This window comes from Podarcis gaigeae, assembly GCF_964106915.1.
Source record: "Podarcis gaigeae genome assembly, chromosome: 14".
Classification (NCBI taxonomy): Eukaryota; Metazoa; Chordata; class Lepidosauria; order Squamata; family Lacertidae; genus Podarcis; species Podarcis gaigeae.
The window spans coordinates 8636844-8652257 of NC_139690.1; the positions used below are offsets into that span (position 1 = coordinate 8636844).

The 15414-nt window shown below is 42.0% G+C and overlaps 1 protein-coding gene across 2 annotated transcripts in view; it reads right to left on the reverse strand.

The window, feature by feature from the left end:
- The window catches only part of NPTN (neuroplastin), a 46482-nt gene extending 31147 nt beyond the window's left edge, over nt 1-15335 (reverse strand). The window contains exons 1-2 of one of the 2 annotated variants that reach the window (XM_083712833.1): nt 14948-15335; nt 3771-4118 (exon numbers count right to left, since the gene is read on the reverse strand). In XM_083712833.1, coding sequence (XP_083568959.1) covers nt 3771-4118; nt 14948-15044 — 445 coding nt within the window. In that variant the 5' untranslated portion in view covers nt 15045-15335. The remainder of the gene's footprint in view (nt 1-3770; nt 4119-14947) is intronic. The other variant, XM_083712834.1, reaches the window with a different exon arrangement.
- Nucleotides 15336-15414: the final 79 nt, after the last annotated feature.

Sequence of the window (15414 nt, forward strand, 5' to 3'; positions counted from 1 at the left end):
GTATGTTACTGACAAGACACTACTGTAAAAGACCATGACAGCACTGTATAGAAGTGTAATTTCTGGCTTGGACTACCCAAGACTCTATTCCTCAGGCAGAGGGACCACAGCAACTAAGGCTAGTTATTTTCCAATGGTATGATGAGAAGAAATGAAAGAAATGCTGGTGAGCTAAAGGAAGAAGTGCCTAGAAAAGAAGAAAGCCATAACTGCACACTCATCAACATACGAATTTCACACAAGCATGACACCTTCTGCCATGCCAGATTCTTCTTTTACCCTTTGAGATTCTTTGGCAAACTTCACTTCCTCCCATCCACATTCCCAGCTACTTTGTTCTCGAAACACATACACATCCCCCCCCCCAAATACATGTCTATGCAACAGATATGTACACACAAACCCAGATGTTACATTACTCACTCATATGCTCTTTCCAGACAAATTGCAATATTAAATGAAGCAATTATTTCTACAAATTTTTTAATTTTTGTGTGACTATTTTTCTAGAACCGTTCTATTTTTGTGTTAAGACAGGAAACTTGAAGCTATACTTTAACCGACATTATGGAATGAAGTTTGCAAATAGGTTGTGCTAAGGACTATAAATTAAGAAAAACAAAGGCTCAAAATTTTCAGGTGGAAGAAACGGCAGCAAAAATGTTGCATCACAAACCCTGTATGCTCTCTAAGATAAACTGGAGGAGCTTGTTCAGGAGTCATTAGATTTTGATGAATCATAAGCTGGAGTACCGTGAATGGAGTTGAGGTTTGTCTGAGGTGAAGCGGGATTGGTGCTAGAGCATTCAAGTCAGAAAAATGAATTCTGACAAGCTTCATGGTGCCTCAGCAATCCAGACATCTACTTTTGCTGCAGGTGAGGATCTACTGAAAGCAAAAGTATGTCTCCAGGTTTATCATATATAAGGAAAATGTGAAAACGTTTGGGGGGGGGGGAGCAGCATTGCAAAAGCAAAACCTATTATTTATTAAATTTATATATCACCCTTAATCTGAGGATCACAGGGCAGCTCACAGTACAAAAACACAAAAATACGTAACATAGTAACAAACAAAACAATAATTTTCCCCAAGCCATCAGAATGTAAGGGGGTTAAGCTCCTTTGTAACCAACAAGTTTAGCTTGTAATGAAAGTGAATGACTTTACCTGGATAGCTCATCCTTTTAGACTCTTCCTCCTCAAAATCAATTTTTGAAAGCTGCCTAGCACAAAAGTCCCTGAAACGATTCAACTGCAATTTAAATGTTTTGTTTGTTTCTTTGTTTTGACCCAGGAGCACCTTTTGTGTCTGCAATTTTTAGACCAACTTTCCATAAAACACTAGGGGAAATTAAAGAATTCCTTCTTTTCTACACACCAAAAAACTGTGATAGCTATGCTTGTAGGGCAATCACTGCAGCTGCTCTTCTGAAATTTGGCAGGATTTATGCCCTGACAACCTTGCTTGCAAATGTCACCCAACTCCTACACAAAATAAAGTTACAATATTTCTTGCTGGAAAAAGGTCCAATTTCACAACTGCCTAATACAAAAAGGCCTTGGACCTATTTGCCTGCATTTGAAAAGCTTTATCCAGAATGGAGGAGCAAGTGAATTGGCTAAAACGTCACCCACTTCTCTCAAAAGCTATAGCCATTTTCTAATTTCCCAATAGTGAACTGGAGGCTGGGGAACAAAGCAGACTCAGACCCTGAAACAAACTGAGTATCCTTCCAAGAACCTTGGACAGCAAGCAGGTCTGAACTAAAGACTGCGGTTGGTAGGTGTAGACTTTTATAATTTTAATTTGGTTGTCAGCTTAGCATGAGCTGATGTGGGAGACATAGCAGAATAGTGGTATAACTCTTCTGATGAACAAGACAAATGAGAAATGGGATCTATGGGAAAGATAATATGAAAAAGTTATAATAATAACCTTACCAATATTTTATCTTGGTTATTTTGGAGACCAAATTCCATTCTCTAACTGGCTCTACTCTCTCACATATTCACTACAATAATTGCCTGTTTTACAGAAGAAGACTGAAAATAGAATGGCCCTTTTTCTAACATTGGCTCGTGAAAATATTTTCATAGCTGAAAATGTACACAATACATATTTGACAGTTCTTCACTGTAAATCCCAGCTCATCCTTGAACTTACAGGCTGGCTTGGGCATGTTATTTTCTCTGCCACAGCTCACCCATTCCCAATGAGGGAAGGAGCCATTCACGGAAGGGAATCAGGAAATACTGCCAATATTAATTAAAGGAAGTGGTGGCCAAATACATTAAATGAAACCAAGTTGAACAAGATGATGCCCATTTTAAATCCAGCAACTATGAGAGGACTTTCTGTTCTTCAAGTTATCCATCAACATTTTACTATAGCCAAAACGTTGTGTTTATCACAAGTTATCATTCCATTCAGCAGTGAAAGACACTTGATTCTTCCTGCTTTAACATTCTCTTAAAATTCTTATAAATAAATAATATCAATAAATACAATCGACCCAGTATTTGATCATCTACTTCTGGTTTATCTACCACTGCCAGGAATAGGATGCGTGCTCTTAAACCAATGATCAAAATGTCACAGCTTGGGAACACTGGGTTTGCAAGACTGCTTTCCAAAACACTGGGTGAGATCAGATACAGTTTAATAATAAATAGAAGCATAAAGTGTTTTATGTTATTGTGGGAACTCCCTCCAAGTGTAGAGTCTCATGAGTATGTGTCATCTAAGCTGCAATAGAAAACCAAAATGGAAGCCCAGGATGTGATGCTTTGGGACACAGCAGCAATTCTTAGAGGGAGGTAAATAATATTTTAAAACAATCTGACTGAGTAAAAATTCAGCATAAATTTCTATCAAAATATATAATTTGTTACAAGATGGACAGCTCAATGGTAGCTTAACACTGCAAATGAAATGTGTATGTGTCAGTTCTATTCCTGCTTACTTTATAGCATTGTCTAATTGATTTACCTGTCATTTCTACAGTGGAGCCATTAAGGACCCAGCTCACACGGCATATAATAAGACCAGGCCCACTATCATTCAGCTTTCCATGTAAAGATGCTTAACGCATGCTACAAGCATGAGAAAGGGGAGATTCTTGGCTACCACTTCTACATGATAAGTAATGACTCACTTTTATCTCCTGGGGCAAAAGCATCTGCATCAGTAATCAAAGGACCAACTTTTGAGAGGTCTGGGCATATACATACATGCTATTTATAAAAGTAAAGTGCTGTGACTTGAAGGGAAAATCCAGGCTTTCACATATAACAGAATTCAAATGGGAAGGATTTATACAGAAGTCTATGAACTCAAAATCATGTGAAAAAGAAAGGCATTCCACGAGATCCCAACAAAAGAAAAAAAATGGTTAGAAATGGTTAGATCAGGGAACAACACAAAGTAGAAAGGCACTCAATGAAGAAGCCAGCATTAGGATAGCAGGAAGCCTAATATAGAAAGTAAAAGGGAGGTAACAAACAATCCAATACTGGGCTTGTTTTCACAGAGGAACTAGAAGACAGTTCCAGAGATTCTCCCCAGTCCTTTGATCCTAGGAAGGAGGAGACACAGTAAGAAGGTGGCAAACACAGTAAAGCACTACAACCAGAGGAATAGTTTTGGGTTCAAAACCAAAAAATGTGACAAAGACAATGGGTGGGTTATACCAGGGTCACAGGAGGGGTAAGGGTCACTTGACTGCCTCTAGATACTACAGTACTACCACTGTAGGGTGCTGAACTCACTCTGAAGGACGCTTATGGTAGCCTGGGCTCGTATCCACGTTATGGCAGGATTTTGCCTCAAGTCATTCCTTCTGGGATCGTTGCTCGCCCTGCACTCATAAGTCCCAGAGTCTTCCAAGATAAGGCGAGTAATTCTCAGCACGCTCACGCCATTCACCCCGTAGGCAGTGTTAATGGTGACACGGCGCTTTCGAGCACCATCCCATAGCTGTTTGAAAGATTCAGCCCGGTTGACTTCAGCATACCACCACTGGATCTCTGGAGTGGGATTCCCAACCACGTCACAGTACAGCTCAAAGGCGTCCCCCGTGAGTTTAGTTTCTGACATGGGCGACTTGACAAACCCAGCTAGAGGGAGGGGCAGCAGAAATGTAGTGACAGACCAGCAGAAAACAGATCTTATAAAGAATAAAGCAAATGAATTGCAGAAAAGAAAAGAAAAACAAAGAAAGACATGCTCATCTGCAATAGCGGCTATTACATGACTTTTAGAAGAAAAGAGACAGAGCTTATAGCTTGCAGAAAGCTTTTATTTTGTTTGCAACCTTGCAAAAAGCTGAGCTCTCGGCAGATGAGGCATCAGGTTTTAACAATTTTACTGTCTATGAGAATAAACTGGATTGGAATAAAATATTGCATCTGGAAAATGCACACATTTTCTCTTTACTTTCTAAAATGCCTAACAAATGGCTAGCGGGGCATATAAAATAATACTTCAATAACAATTGCTTTTGTTGAACACAAATACATTCTCTTATTACAACTTTTGGGTTTAAACGCAGGTATTAGGAAAAGCTGTCCATCATAAGAAATGCTCTGCTATGACCTCAACATGATGTATCAGGAATTCAGAGATATAAAGTGACCTAAATTTCCTGCAATGGCCAACAGCCAGATATTCTGAGTTGCAATCCTACCAGTACAAAGAATATAATATTACATTTATTTAAAAGCTATTGTTCCACAGAACCTATCTAAAAAAGATTACACAAGTTGTCATGCTACAATGTTTTTAATTTATGAACTCTATGTAATTGTATATATTAGACAAGCTCTCTGAAAATCTTGATCATTATTCATGATATTCAGTTTCCTTTAAACAATTTTGGTAAAAGTGGAACAGATTTAAAAGGTATTCTCCATACACAGATTTCTAGGGAAGACTGCTGATCACACAAACTATGTAAAGAGACTTATTAGAGCTCTGTATCAGTTATCAAGTCCTAAAGAACCAGCTACTAACAGTTACAACCAGGGTCAACTCCACTCAGTGCTACGCACATGGGAAAAACCTAAAGCCCTAATTATTCTTCACATATACGATGTAAAGTTGTTTTGACAAAAAAAAATCCATAAAATAAAATCCAAATATCACGTTACACTCCTTTTATTCAAACAGGCCCATAAACTGGATTGTCAAGTAAGTTCAAGAGAACTGTTATACATATGTTTGTGAAGGAACTACATAGCCCTTCTAAGAGTTGGTTTTGTCAGATGGCCATTTTTTCAAAGGAATGTGCTGGGTTGGGTCAAATATCTATCTGCCCTCTGGCACCCTGTGACCTGCTTCCATATTCCTGCACATCCATGCTAGTCTTGTTCCTCGGCTTGGCAAAACCTGAACATTGTTTGTTGCCAACTTCCTGCAGTATAATAAAGTTGTCTTTAAAGACATGCTATCATTCTACAAAACAATAGCTAATACCAGAAAACATGCAAAACTAGAGAACCAATGAGATACTATCCAATTTTATTTTATTTTTACTGGATATGACACCACCACAAGTACCAACAATTCGTATGCCTACTTAAACATGAAGCTCACTGGCTAACCTATCGTCCAGCACATATCAACAAGTAAGAGCAGCTCTCTAATTCTGCAACATTTTTTATTCCCTAGAAGCAGGGGTGTTGTCAGTGGATGGCCCCAGGGACTCAGGTTTTTTGCACAGGGCCATTTATCTCCTTCCTCTTACTTCTCTTTTTTAAACTCATGAAAAAATGTTATTCACAGGGTGGATTTCTCCCTGAAAATCAGCCTATAATAGCATCTATACTTACAAATTAGCATATGCCTATTTGTGCCATGAGCCTGTGCCTCAACACCCAACCAACAGCCTGAAGGCATATTGTGAACTGAGATGCTACCCATCTCCTCCCTCTTTGAATCTGCTTGTTCCCAGCAGCTCTGAAACTTAGCACTTGCCTAGTTCTCTTTGAAGAGTACCAAAAATGAGACATTCACATTCCAGCAGCTATCCTTCCAACCAAACCACAGACACACACTATTATGTAGCAACAGTTATATGTTCAGTTTCCCATAGTCTTACTCTGATATTAGAATACCAAGCCTATGGACTGGGTATTTCAGATTGCTTTCCCCAGTCTCCAGACTTCAAAATATAGGCATATATTAGGAAACCTACTCTTTGCAACTCCTGTAGCCAAGCTGGCACCAAATGTATTACTCTGTTTTCCTCTGGACTACATCAGTGAGAGTGAGAGAGAGAGGTCATCTGGGCAGCCCAGGACCTCCGTACATACCGCCCAGGCTTGCCACTCAGGGTGATCACTTTGGCCCTGCTAACACAGCAGTTTGACTTCACCCCCAGAGGCGCACTCCATGGTAACTCGAGGCAGTATGTCAAAAACTCCTTAAGTAAGTCTGGATCACTTTAAAGACATCAACCTCTGTACTTTTCTTGATAGAAGTTTAGATTTGTTTATCTTCTAATGGAAAGGAAGGCTGCAATATTGTACAATTTAGTCACTTGCCAAACATACACATTCATGCAAGAACCATAGCTGGCATTCTGACTTATTAAAAATTAAACATTATGCTGGGGTTTTAATAATCTCAGCAGAAGTTTGAGTAATTTGTTTAAAAATTGTATTTATAAGCAGAACAAAAGGATGAAAGGTCCTCCAATGCGAATATAAATCCCAACATTAAAACATAATGTGGTTCAGTTCTCAATTTCTACCTAGCTAGTCATGAACTGGGTCACATTATGTCTTCTTAATAAATTTATAATGTGACAAAAAGGTATCATCTTACTGAGAGCTTTTCTGGATAACATTAATGCTGCAGAAACATAATACATGCCTGTGCTGCTTTCCTATCATGCTGAGCCATTTCCATTCAGTTCTGAAGAAGCTGCTAAAATATACATAGCCTAAATATAAACACAAATGTATTTTTCATCTCTTAGGTTCCAGCTCAAGTACTAACCTTTGCATATGATTTAGGCACCAGTTCAATTACTTCTAATACATTTCATAAATACTTATGCAACTTATATGGCTGAAGTGCAACTCCTTAAATCAGAAGTGAGTATTGTTTAAAAACAGTTTATATGCATGCATTAATACCACAATCTCCAGGACTCTGTCAAGCTATGCCTGACCAATTAGAAGAGTAAATATCAGCCTCCAAAGTGATATTTCTATGCCAGCACACAGAAATGAAACAGCAACATTCTAGCATCAATAAGCTTGGATCTTAAAAGTTAGTTAACTTAAGGAAGTTCACAGAAGAAAAGTTTCCCATCTTCTCTTGCCTACTGAAGCCACCTGTAAAAGCCTCTACAGAGCATAAGGGAGAAGGCTCTTCTGAATTGTGTGGGATGGGGTGCTGTGGACTAAAGGGCTAGTAGAAACTTGTCATATGGACTTACAGGTTGTTGGAAGCTGTTAACACTCAAGGCGATTCATTCAAATAATTAAAAATAACAACGAATATGCCTCTAAATGGTTGGGGGAATCTGGGTTCATTTTCATTCTCGTCTACATAGACTGCTTTTATTATTTTTTCATATTTTAATTCTAGTGAAGCACAGAAGGCTAAACTGAACTTCTCCAAAAGCATTCAGTAATGTTTTTAAGGTCAACACTGTAAGTGACAATTAAGCAGCCCAGTCAGCATCGGGATAGAGATTGAGGAAAGCCCAGCACGTGGCAGGAAGCAATGCTCACCGTTTGGCAGCAAGAACATCCTCTCATTGAATGTGGTAGAAACACTGCCAAGCTGAAGCATCATTTTGAAATCTGAAAACAAAGCTCTAACCTAGTGCTACACACTTACAAAATTAAGTCATGACGGCTGTTAAAGACATAGGAAGAGTTCAAAAAGAATGCTAAGACTTCATAGATTCCGGCCCTTGCAAATCAAATCACCAGAGGCAATAGCCCCAACTCAGCAGTACACATGCCCCCTCTATGCAACACATACGGTAGGTCTTTGGCCAGAAACAGAATGAGAGACGTGCACTAGTTCTGAACAAAAGAAGTTACCTTAAACCGAGTCAGGCTACAGGTCCCTATCAAAACTCAGTATTGTTTTCACTGACAGGCAATACTGTCTCTCCAGGGTCTCAAGCAAGGGTCTTTCTCAGCCCTACCTGGAGATAAACTAAACCTGGCAAAAGTAGAAGGTGCTCTGTGTGGTGGTAGGGAGAAGAAAAGCTGGATGGAACTCTAGGTCAGACCCAGCAGAGCTCACCTTAGCCTGTGCCTTTTTCCTTTGAGGAATTAAAAATGATGATGATGGCTATGTCTCCATTTATAGCCCTCCTTCCTCCCAAAGAAGCCCAGTGTAGGTCTGAGTTGGCTGGTATTGGGGAAAGTACTCTTTTAAGCACCTGGGTCCCAAGCCATGTAGGGCTTTGTATTCCAGTACTATTATCTTGTATTTATGACAAGTGAGACTCCTCCATCAAAGTATAAGCAATTGTAATGGGTCTGCCTTCTGTATTGTGTGACTCTTGGCGCCTTCCCTCCTTTCCTGCAGACAGAAGCTGCCTTACTTTTTCTTTAGAGTTGATTTGATTTTGGCCTTTGTGTCACACCCTTCATAGCAGCTCCCCTCTCCTTTCCTTCTCTTTTTTAAGAGATCCAACTTTCGGGTTTCAGTATTGGAGAAGTAGAAAATTGAACTTTGTTCATCTTAAATCATATTTTGCTTTTCTTTCAATCCTGCTCCTTTCCAATCCTACCAACTTCTGAGACAAAGTAATTCCCTTCCTTAATTTGTGCTGTTCCCTAAAAGATATTTATAGATCAGTTATATTCCACTGAGCCTTCACTTTTTGCAAATTTAGTTCTTACTCTTCACCAGTCTGTTGTGATCATTTTATACACATGTTGCCTTTATTAGCATTTTGCCCAGCTTTCTGGATAGCCTATCACCGTGGCTTATTCCATGGCAAGCCACAGTTCACACTACCCATAGCTGAGAATCAATGCACAATTTGTTTCCAACATTTTCATGCCACAGAAAAGACTGTACACCTTCAAAACCAAAGATATATTCTGATCTCATTTTGAACAGTAGAACTTAAAACAGTGCTGATAGAATGCACAGTACCCCAATATAGTATTTTGAATCTGAAGTGACCAGGATAGAGTGGGTTGAAAACCGGGGCCCATTTATAATTCTTATAGTTCTTTGTTTTATTTATTAATCTTTCATTTTATAGTTCTTTTGTTTTATTTAACAGAATTTATATACTGCTTAATCATCAAAACCTCTAATCAGTTTACTTAGCTGATTATCAAATCTTCTGCCTTGAAGAATTCAGTAATGAGTCAAGTCCAAGCCAGTGAGAATAATACAGTGTCACTGGCATGTACTGTAGTAACAAAGAGATTTCTGAACAGACCAGTCTGGACAAGTGGTGTTCTCAAGCAGAGTTTTATTAGAGATTATTTAAATAAAGATTAAACTACATAGGGGCTAGAGCACACCCATGTCATCCAGACAAATTAGGGGAAATAAATACGATGCTGTCATTATAATATCTGCATAGGCAAAATCATCACCAGCTTCAGGAGTTATAAAAAGTTGTGTGCACAGATTGTTGTTTGTTTGTTTTTAAAAAAATGATTCAATTGGTTATTTTCCAGCTAGAAACAAAAGACAATAATTAAGTTCATTTCAATATGACAACAACCAAAGGCAAAAATATGAGAATTGTAATCTTCCAATTATTGTTAATAATAGGAAAAAGAAAAACAAACAGCAGCATCTGATAGTGACCGTTAACTAAAATACTAATGCACAAAGAGAGGGTCTAATAGTCCATTTCAGTTCAGAGATACTGGCATGAAAATGTATACAGATACTGCAAAAGCATATGGGAAGGTTGCCTCAGCAAGGAGACATCCAGATCATTGCCTCTTGCCCCATCAGTGCTGGCAGTCTAGGGGCAAACCTAATGTTCCACAAGAAAACAGCTATGGGCAGAGTAGCTTGGACTTCACCTCAATGACAAGACACTCAGTGAGGTAAAAGGACTAAGTCCAAGGCTTTAGAAGAGCCGTAGCAGGTCTACTAGAACCCAGTGTCACCTAACCACCACTGTATTAGAAACTGCAGTACTAGCCAGATGGTACAGGCCGCCATTTTAGACATGACCAATATGTGTGATTGCGCGCACATGCAGAGTGCTGAACCCAGCAGTGACCCGGAAATGTCCTAAAAGATGCCATTAAAAGGACAGAACATAGGAGAAACAGGTTGTCTGCAGGCTTTTACAGAGTTTTTTTCAATTACAGGTGATTTCACAAAAGCATGTGATGGCCCAGAACACAAGACCCATGTAAACTCGGGGTTGCCTGTATCAGCAACGCTTGAGTGCAGTGCGGTATCAGCAGCCCCTCTTCTGCAAATTGTTGTGGTATCACAAGGCACAGGAGGAAAGTCTACACTCTTCCACTCTCAGAGCCACCCTCAGCCCATAGTAGCTTCTTTTTCCTTCCTAAAAGTAACTACTAGCAAATGCGAAGTAAACCATGTCTACATCAAAGACTTGTCCCAAAGAAGAATGGAGAGTATACCTAAAGTAGACATTTTTAAAATATTGGGAAAGCAAACAGAGCTAATATTTTCTGTTCAAATCAGTGCTTGGTTCTGTTATTTAAGTTCAACTGATAAGGGTATTCTAAAGTTTACAATTTGTCCTACAACTTGGTTGCCTGCACCATATTGTGGGTTTTCAGTGGGGATTTTATCTTTGCTGTACATGGCTCACAAGAACAGAAACTGAAAGATCCAAATGAATATTTTGCTTTACTGTTCACTCTAAGTCTTTACTGACTTCCAATTCTACTTTCACAGGGGTGTGTACATGAGAAAATTATGGTGGCTTTACTGTCAGCAAGGTTCTTCGGGCAGTTTCCAGCTGCAATCTAAATAGCCATCAGTTATATAGGAAAAACCCAACCCACTGAAGGAAAAAGCCTGAGGGCAGGGACTAACTTACCACTGATTTTTATAATTCACTCCAGGAAAGTTTCCAGCTTAAAAACCAGGGAAACACACTTAAAATCAGGCATCCTCAGCCCTCCAGATGTTTTTTGGCCTACAACCCCCATGATCCCTAGCTAGCAGGACCAGCGGTCAGGGATGATGGGAATTGTAGTCTGAAAACATCTGGAGGGTCAAGGTTGAGGAAGCCTGCTTTAAATAAAATAAAATAAAATAAAAGGGGAGGGCACACCACATTCATCCAATCTACATATCACAGGTGCCAATGTCTGCAATACTAAGAGGTTCACAATGGCAGGCAGCTTTATATTAATTAAGGCAAGGACTTATTCAGCAGTTGGATGTTTTTTGAAGACTGAAAGTTAACTTTCAGAACAGCCACTCTTGGAACTGAGTGCGTTCTTACTTTTAATAACCATCCTAATCACTGCAATAAAGAATTTGAAACCCTTCTCTTCCAAGCACAAAAAATACAAAACTTGTGCTTTATGAACTGTGCATGCCAACAGGGGGTTTTCAAGTCCAGCTACAGCCATTTGAATGCAGGCACAGGGCTTCTTCAGCTTGATTCCCCTTCCATGAAGTAATATATTGCCTCTCCTGCAGGCATCTGCTCACTATAACAAAGCAAATGTTTGCAGAGGTCCAGTCTATTTTATCCTAACAAAGTCAAATGCCATCACTTTATTCAAAGCCTACAGACACATTCATCATTTAACTCAAATGTGAAGAGACTGTTCACCTCATTTCACCTAAACAAAAGAGACAGCATAAAAGATGAACACTTCAGAAAACAGCTACCATAAAAATCTCCAGATCTTTATTGTCAGGCAGCATGTCTGACAGAAGTAGAATATAGCCAAATTACACAACTGTGAAGTTATATAAGGAACGAGTTCCCACTAATTTTCTGAGACATTTCTACACTTACTTCCAAATCCATGTCTCCAACCCTACAATTCTCTTCTACCTTAAATGGGGTTGCACTAACCTAGTCCAGATTTTCAGGCATTGCTTCTCTTCCATTCTTACTTCCTTTTGCTAGCCAATTTTTTCTCAACAAGATTGTCTGAGTCAAGGTTCAGAAATTAAGTACTCACCTAAGCTAAAACCCAACAGCCCAAATTACAGGAAAAACACAGTAACCGAACTGCTGTACATAGCAAGACAAAAAATATTCATACACAGGGTTATTTGACTTCTTTAAAAGGCTACCCAAAAAGCCATTGTGCAACATTAGAAGATACTGTCCATTCAAATATATTTTTCATGCTAGGGAAAAAACCTATGCTTCTACACCAATAAAACAGTTTACAATGCTGTCAGGGGTTCAGAAGGAGAGACACAGGAGGGGGAGCAAATGGAGAGTGAGGAGGAGGAGTACGAGGGGGGCGCAGGCAGTGACAGTGGCCAGAGTTATTCCACAAGCCTCTCTAGCGAATCGGAGGACTCACAGAAGGGAGCGCCGGTGGCCAGAGCAAGGGAGATTCCAAGGGAGAAACCTCAAGAGGGAGGGGCCAGCGGGGAGTCCCTGAACAGCAGCTGGAGATCAGGGCCAGCGTCTCCACCAGAGCGCAGTGGGGAGGGGGAGTCCCAGGAGTCGGGAGCAGTGTCCTCACCACCAGAGGGAGGAGAGGAGTCAGGTTTGGCAACACCCACATCAGGAAGCGGGGAAACGGTCAGAAGGAAAGTCACCGGCTGGGCGCGCGCGCCAAGTTCAAATGTACAGGAGCGCGGCACAGCGGGGAGTCCGGGAAGGGAGCCAGGTCCTAAAGCCCGCCGGAGGGAGGGGCAAGACTCAGGAGGCTCCGCGTCAGAGGAGTCCAGGAAGGAGGGAACCCCAGAGGGCAGAAGGACCCAACGCAGGAAAGAGCAGCGCAAGAGGTGGAGCCGGGCTAGAATCTTAAACTGGTGTGGGTGGAGCAGTGAGTCAGAGGGGACTTAGCCGGTCTAGCGTTAAGACGTGGGCCTGCGCGCCCAGAGCTTGGAAATGGAAACTAAACTTCAATAAAGACTTTTGTATATAATATCCACTGGGCGTTGGTCCTCTGTGAGCTGGGACCTAGCGGCAGTCCTGACAAATGCCATTTAACTTACATCTGTTTTTGTCATGTAATACTGCCCCACAAGTACACACCTACTGAGCAAAGATGATACTGGATTTTATGTCTAAATACATGTTCATGCTCAGCCTTCTCAAGTATGCTAAACTTGCCTTTAATCAACCTGTGCTCTATTGGCTTCACTAATAATCATTATGCACTTGGTGCAAACCAATGTCAAGGAGGAGACATATACAATGCTAGATTTCTTACAGCACTCTTAGAAAGAAAGAAAATCCAGGGTTTCCATCACAGACCTATCAAAAGAACGCTTTAGTTGCTAAGAAACTAAAAAAAGCAATTGCATTATAAATCATTTAAAGAAAACCAAAGATGCAGTAGGTGGATAGAGATGTACCAGGAGAACCGCACACACTGTTCAAAGTGGCACACCCCAAGAGGGAGGAATGGCTACCTAAAGCTTGCACCTACAGACTCCTTTTGGTTTAGAATTAGATGTATCTAAGGATTTTAACAGCCCTCTGTTTCTAACTTGATACGTTAGGGACTATGACAAATTATCAAAACGAAAAGCTCATGATGGGAGAAAACAAAAGGCTGTATGAGAGTTATGAAGTGCTCACTCATTAAGCATGTATTGACATACTCTGCCAAAAACCTATTGCAAGTTCCCTCAATCCCTACCTTATCATATTCACCAGACTGTGAAACAGCAGTTTCATTGGCCATCTGGAGTAGCTCATAACTACATGTTTTGGATCCTTGGTTTTCTTCTTCCACTCTCTTCCCTGACCCACCCCAAGGCTTCCCTCTTCACAGCTTTCTACAATTCATATTCTCTCAGCTGCCATTTTCGTTTATATCATTTTTATTCTTCCCCTTCCCTCTGCTCCAATAAACTTAGGTCAGGACACACTGCCCTGCCTCCCCCCTTTAATCCTCACATCAGCCCTCTAAGTTATTATCCTTATATTGCAGATGAGAGACACAGTCCAGCTAAAGGTCAGTCAGGAAGCTATATGCAAGGTGGAAATTTGAACTAGGGTCTGCGTAGTCACAGGCCAACATTCAAACCACTCTGCCACACTGATTATCAGCAGTCCTTGAGCACGCTTAATGCACTTCAGGAAATTACCTTATTATTCTTACAAAGAACTCTACAAGATAGAACAAAACTGCTCTTTATATACATATATTTAATTTAAAGCATTTGTATATCACCTTCCATAAAGTATCCCCCCCCAACAGTTAGCAGTCGGTATTTTTTAAAAAATAATAAGAATCCACTGTAAACAGCATTAATAATTATAACAATAGAGCTTGTCTGATCCAAGGTCACCTGGTGGGGGTCCCTTCCTGCAGCAGAATTTGAAACCACGTCCCTTTGGTCATCTCAGGCTCACCCCCCTCCTTTTCTTCCACACCCACCCCACTGCCCAGTCTACGGAAAACCCCCTACCCAGGCTTGCCGGCCCTCCCGTCCCCCCCAAGCTAACAAACTACCCTGCTAAAGCAGAACCACCAGAATGAGTGATGAATGGGAGGCCGCCTGGCCCAAGGTCACTGCCAAGTTAATCCAGTGGGCTGAGCCAGCATTTGAACCCAGCTCCCGCAGGGAGGTGCTCCTCCCCTCCCCCTCCCTAGGCTCCTCCCCCACACACACCTGAAACGCCCCGCCCACCGCGCGACAACCTCCCACCCCTTGCGGCATCCCCCATCGCGGAACCGAGGCGCCCCCTCCCCCCTTCCCGCCTGTCAATCACCGCCTCAGGCGGGTTTCGCTCTCGGGTTCGCTTCCCGCCGCCCCCCCCGCCCTCCCCTCACAGGCCCCGGCCGCCCTCTCTCACCGTTCTGCGCGCCGGCCGGCGTCGGAAAGAGGCTCCCCGCCGCGGCCAGGAGGAGGGAGAGAGCCGCGGGGAGCGGCCCGGAGCCCCGCAGCAGCATCCCGGTCCGCAAGCCGGCTGAGGAGAAGGAGGGCAAGGAAGGGCGGGAGGGAAGAAAGAGAGAGAATGAGAGGAGGAGGAGGAGGGATGAAGGAGCGCGAGAGCAGGGGTGGGGGCGCTCAGGCAGCAGCAGCAGCCGCTCGCTCGGTCTCCGCCGCCGGGCGAGGATCCTTCTCCGCCGTCCTTCCCGTCGCCTTCGCCCGCCTTTTTCCCTCCCTTTTCGCCTCAGCGCAGCCGAGCAGCTCCTTCTACCGCAGCGCCGGAGCCTCGCGAGACTTGGGCCCCCACTTCTCGCGCGAGGAGGAGGAGGAAGGGTGGAATCTGCAGGGCTTGAGGGAAGCGTGTGGGCGGGGCGAGGGCGCGGAAGCTCC